General features: G+C 39.6%; 1 protein-coding gene across 1 annotated transcript in view; it reads left to right on the top strand.

Moving 5' to 3' along the window:
• Positions 1 to 1,849: 1,849 nt before the first annotated feature.
• pde5ab (phosphodiesterase 5A, cGMP-specific, b) overlaps positions 1,850 to 5,000 on the top strand; it is a gene marked incomplete at its 5' end in the record, with an annotated part of 24,805 nt that continues 21,654 nt past the window's right edge. The window contains 3 exons of the mRNA XM_071527926.1: positions 1,850 to 1,958; positions 2,488 to 2,572; positions 3,971 to 4,149. Coding sequence (XP_071384027.1) covers positions 1,850 to 1,958; positions 2,488 to 2,572; positions 3,971 to 4,149 — 373 coding nt within the window. The remainder of the gene's footprint in view (positions 1,959 to 2,487; positions 2,573 to 3,970; positions 4,150 to 5,000) is intronic.

Below are 5,000 nucleotides of genomic sequence, written 5' to 3'. Positions count from 1 at the left end.
ACTGTCTATTTCTGATTGAATGAACACAATAGTGATTCAGCATATATCCAGTTAATGAAAGCTTTTACATTGTCTGTTCTAAACAGCCAGTGTCTGGCAGCTCTTTCCGGGAAAAAAATACTCTGCCGGACAGGAAGTGATGCGTTTTACGTTTCCGGTTTGTTTGGAATAAACAGAAGAAGAAGAACTGGGTAGTTAGCTTGAGCAGCGTTAGCCGCCATGGTTGAACAGACAAAGAAAAGAGAAACTCAAACTGCATCGACAGAAAATCCAAGCTCCGCCCCCACTGCTTGATTGACAGGTGATCTGTGGGAAGTGCAGTGTAGAAACACCACAGTGGTGAGCGCTTAGTACAGATGGAGAGAAAAGATGGAGACAAAATAAAAAATACAATGAGTTTCAAAGAGTTTATCTCATTCAAATACAGAATAAATGAGTTTATCTCTTTCAAATACAGTATACAGTGTACCAGATATTTCCCACTGGAGAAAAGCCAGCCATAAGCCAGCCATAACATTGCATTTATTACTATTTTTTAAAAATTATTATTTTCATTTATTTTCATACTGCATACATTCCATATTTTTGATATATTTTCAAATCATACATGTTTTTTTTATGTGTCTCAGTGTGTTCTAGGCCTACTGCTATTTCACACACCCTTCATATATGCTATAATTAACATATTTTTCATGCTTTTTCATGCTGCAATGACCCAGTTTCACCACAGGGATCATTAAACTTTCATCTCATCTTAAAAATATGAAGTTAGTTTTTCAGCTGCGGAGTTAATTTGCCAAAGTTGGATGAAGCTTGTGTATAATTAGCATGGGCGCTCCTTGAAATTCTCGGCCTCACTGAAAAGATGTGACACCCTGATGCCACCCTTCCCTTTGAAAACACCCTTTTCCCCCTCCTCCAATCCAAGACCACCTGTGAGGGACTTTGGATTGGTCTCCGTTCATTTGCTCGTTTGTCTCAGGCCCTGCTGATCTAATTTTGAAGGAACTTGGGGGGAATGATGCATCTCACCACTGCATTGTGGCACTGCATTGTTACACACATTGGCCCAAAGGGGGCGCTACAATTGTAGGTCAAGACTTTCTGATGAAACGCATTGGTTTTTATGTACCAGTAAAGAGGATTTATTAGAACATCCATTGGCCTCCAGCTGCTGAATTTGTTTTTGCTTTCTACTTTTACGATCGTATTTCAACGAATATCACTTATATTTTCTGATTTTCTGAAAAGCATTAAATTATGCTTTTTTCCCCCCTTAAAAATCACTATTCTCATATTATTTATTGAACAAAAAAAGTCAAATTATCCCCTAATTAAATTGTGTTTGGTGTTGAATCCAGGTGTGTTTGGTGTTGGATCCAGGCCAGTTGCATAAAGCTAGTTTAAGACTAGTCTAAGCCTTAGACTGGTGTTAGATTCTCAGGTTGGACTAGTCTAATTAAGACTGTCTGTTACTTAAATATTACAACTGACTTGTTTTGAGGTAGGAAAGTTAGCCACCTTCCCTCTGGCTAATCTTGAGTTAAGAACTTTGTTGTTATGGCAACGAGTCGGCCTAAATACTGAAACTGTTTCATACAAGATGCCAAATCTTTGGTTTTTGGGAAGAGTCTGAAGAAGAGAGCGAGCCTTTAGAGACAGAAACAACCCATTAGAGATCTACAACAACCAAGAAGTAGTAGGAACAGGTAAATATAATAATGTCTACAGCAAGTTTGACTTAAAGTCACATTTAAGTCTAAGACCAGGGTCTATCTTTGTGCAGCTGGCCCCCAGAGCAGGTGTGTGTGGTGTATAATGTAGTTGTGTGTGTGTTGTGTGTTCTCAGGGACTGTGACGTCAGCCAGATTAACTACATGTACGCCCAGTATGTTAAAAACACCATGCAGCCTCTCAACATCGATGACGTCACCAAGGACCAACGCTTCCCCTGGACGGTCAGTATAGGACGACAAGAATGGGTTGGCTCTTTTCTTTTCTTCCGTTCTCTTTTCTTTTCTTTTACATGTAGGACGACAAGAATGGGATTGTTCTTCGTTTTTCTTTTATTTCTTTTTTTTTTTCTTTAAAATGTAGGAGCGCAAGAATTTTTTTTTCCCTTTTTCTTTTAAATGTGGGATGACAAGAATGGGTTTGTTCTCCGTTTTTTTTTTTTTACTCTTTTCTTCTCTTTAAAATGTAGGAAGAGAAGAATGGGTTTGTTCTTTCCTTATCTTTTCTTTTCAGTATATGAGGATAAGAATTGTTTTGTGCTGTGTTTGTTTCTTTTTTCTTTCTTTATTTCATTTTCTGTCTTTTTCTCTGGCTTTCTATCTTTCTTATTTCCCTTGTTTCTTTGCTTATCTTATTTATGTCTGTCTTCCTTTGTTCATTCTTTTTCTTTCTTTCTTCCTTTCTTTCTTTCTGTCTTTCTTTCTTTCTTTCTTTATTCCTTTCTTTCTAATGGTTCCTCCTTTCCTCTGACAGAGTGAAAACCCCGACCACCCCAGCAACCAGATCAAGAGTCTGCTCTGCACTCCCATCCGGAATGGCAAGAAGGACAAAGTCATAGGTAAGGTCTCTCTCTCTTTCTCTCTCTCTCTCTCTGTCTGTTTGGCTTTGCTGGGACGCTCTTTGAAGTACTAAACCAAGTCTTTTTCGTCTGTTCATGACAGCGGCTTAGCTGCAGTAAGGTCTGTCAAGGGAAAAGCGGGGTAGACCGATGTGGGTTTTTGAGCGTCGATACTTTTTAGATAAATTTGGACTGAAAATTTGACCACGTTTCTGCAAAAAAAATAAATAAATTCAGTGTTTCCCCCAGAATTTGTTTCTTGTCAGGGTGGAAAAGCCTCTGAAACAACATTTAGAGCATCATGGGACACTAAAACTCTCTTGCTTGACTTGAACTCACCCTGTGGTTTCCCAAATACTTTTTCCAGGCAGACATCGATGTAACATGGGCTTCAGGCTGAAATCTTACATCTCACACACATGGAGATGGCATGGCATTACCGCTTCCCATTATCCGCCTATGAATGGTCCCTCCACCCCATCACTCCCGGTGATTATCTTCAGCATAATTAGCCGATAGCTGCTCCGTTAGCCGGCTGTGAGGATGACTAATGACAATGTACCCCCCCCCCTCTCCCCGCACCCCCCCCCCTCTCCCCGCACCCCCCATCCTCCAGCGATCAAACAAAGCAGGTCCCCTTAGCCTTGAAGAGTGAGTCCCGGTGAGGAGCCACATCAAAACAGCTCCATTACTTACAATATAACGCTCTTCCCCTCTCACCTTCACTACCGACAGATTCATTCAAATTCATTTTTTTCTTGGCTCATTCTAAGTCAAAACATTACAAATGCTGTACTCTGTTTCTTCTTGTTTTCAGGTATATATTTGTGTCTCGGTGCCATGTTGTTGTTGTTTTTTTTACACTAGAATTGTTCAGGAAGACGTTAGGGCAAATAGAAGTAACTTTGATTGTTGTGGAGAAAAAATAATATTTCTTATATTCGTTTTTAAAGTGTACGTTTTAAAATATTGTATCTCCAAAATGTCAGGAACTAAGAAAAACAGCCTTGTTTTTAGCTTGGCAATTTTTTATTTTTTTTTTACATATTTTTTACTTCCAATACTTACTATCCAATGTGTTAGCATGGAGTCTACTATCACTCAACATAGTGTATGCTAAAATGTTAGCATGGAGCAGCCAATGATCTACCAGGGACACTTGGATGGTTTTGGTGTCTGTGTTCTCATCACTTAATGACTAAGTTGACCAATGGGACAATCTCCCAAAAACTTGGTGTATTCCTTTAACTTGGACTAAAAGTTTATTTCATCAACTGCAGGACGTGTGACACCTATGAAAAGTTTCCAACCAACAAGCAGCAATGTAACGCATGTAAACTGTGTCTCAGTGGTGTTATCTGTGTGTATGTGTATGTGTGTGTGTGTTCGTGTGTGTAGGTGTGTGTCAGCTGGTGAACAAGATGGACGAGGCGTCGGGCGGCAGCGTGAAGGCCTTCAACAGGAACGATGAGCAGTTCCTGGAGGCGTTCGCCATCTTCTGCGGCCTCGGCATCCAGAACACACAGATGTACGAAACCGTGGAGAGAGCCATGGCCAAGCAGGAGGTCACCCTGGAGGTCAGTCTCACACACACACACACACACACACACACACACACACGCACACTCCTCATGTAAAATGCGGTTTCACCCTCCTTTGGTGTTTGTTTTAACCCATTTGGTGTGCCAGAAGGGTGGAGTTTACTGAACCCGCACACTTAAGATAGTCAGGTAAGTTGTCAGTTACAGAAAATTTAATTCTACAATATGTAATCAATCAAACTGCATCATAACCAAATAATGTCAGTCGTGACTAACGGGTCTCACAAATTAAACGGAATATAAGCACGCAACTAGAATATAAAAGGACGCAATAAAAATAGTTGAAAAATAAGATACTAAAACAATAAAAGCAATAAAGCAGACTATAAATATATTGGGGTTATGTAAACATATGCTGCCAACAATTTCAAGACTGTAAAAGTGGGTGTGGGAAAGAAATGGATGACTAGCGTTTATGTTTCTCTCAGGACAAACTGTTGTAATGCATACATAATACAGCAATACAGCAACTAACAGTGTTGCTGCTGCCAAGGCTAGAGAGGACTGCAGGAGGGAAACTGCAGATAGTGTGAATGCCTGAGTAAACATCACAGTGTTCATACTTTTCGTTAATGCAATATTGTGACATCACACTGAGGCTATAGAAAAGGTTTTCTATTCACAAGGTCGACCTCATGTTATGCAGTAATATGTAACAGAATGTTTCATTCATTGTTGACTATAGCCGACTAATGTAAACTATATATAATAAACATGTATTATATCTCTGATAGCCTATAATAAATCATAATGGAAGGCAAAGGCTAACAACAGTCTCTAAACACTGTTTTTTTCTATCTTGCAATCTGTTCATTCGTGTGTTATTT

Source organism: Centroberyx affinis, unplaced genomic scaffold (genome assembly GCF_046629955.1).
Source record: "Centroberyx affinis isolate AG114_WGS23_722 - 3 ecotype Tasmania unplaced genomic scaffold, CSIRO-AGI_Caff_v1 ptg001589l_1, whole genome shotgun sequence".
Taxonomy (NCBI): Eukaryota; Metazoa; Chordata; class Actinopteri; order Beryciformes; family Berycidae; genus Centroberyx; species Centroberyx affinis.
This window is presented reverse-complemented; position numbering and strand designations above follow the sequence as displayed.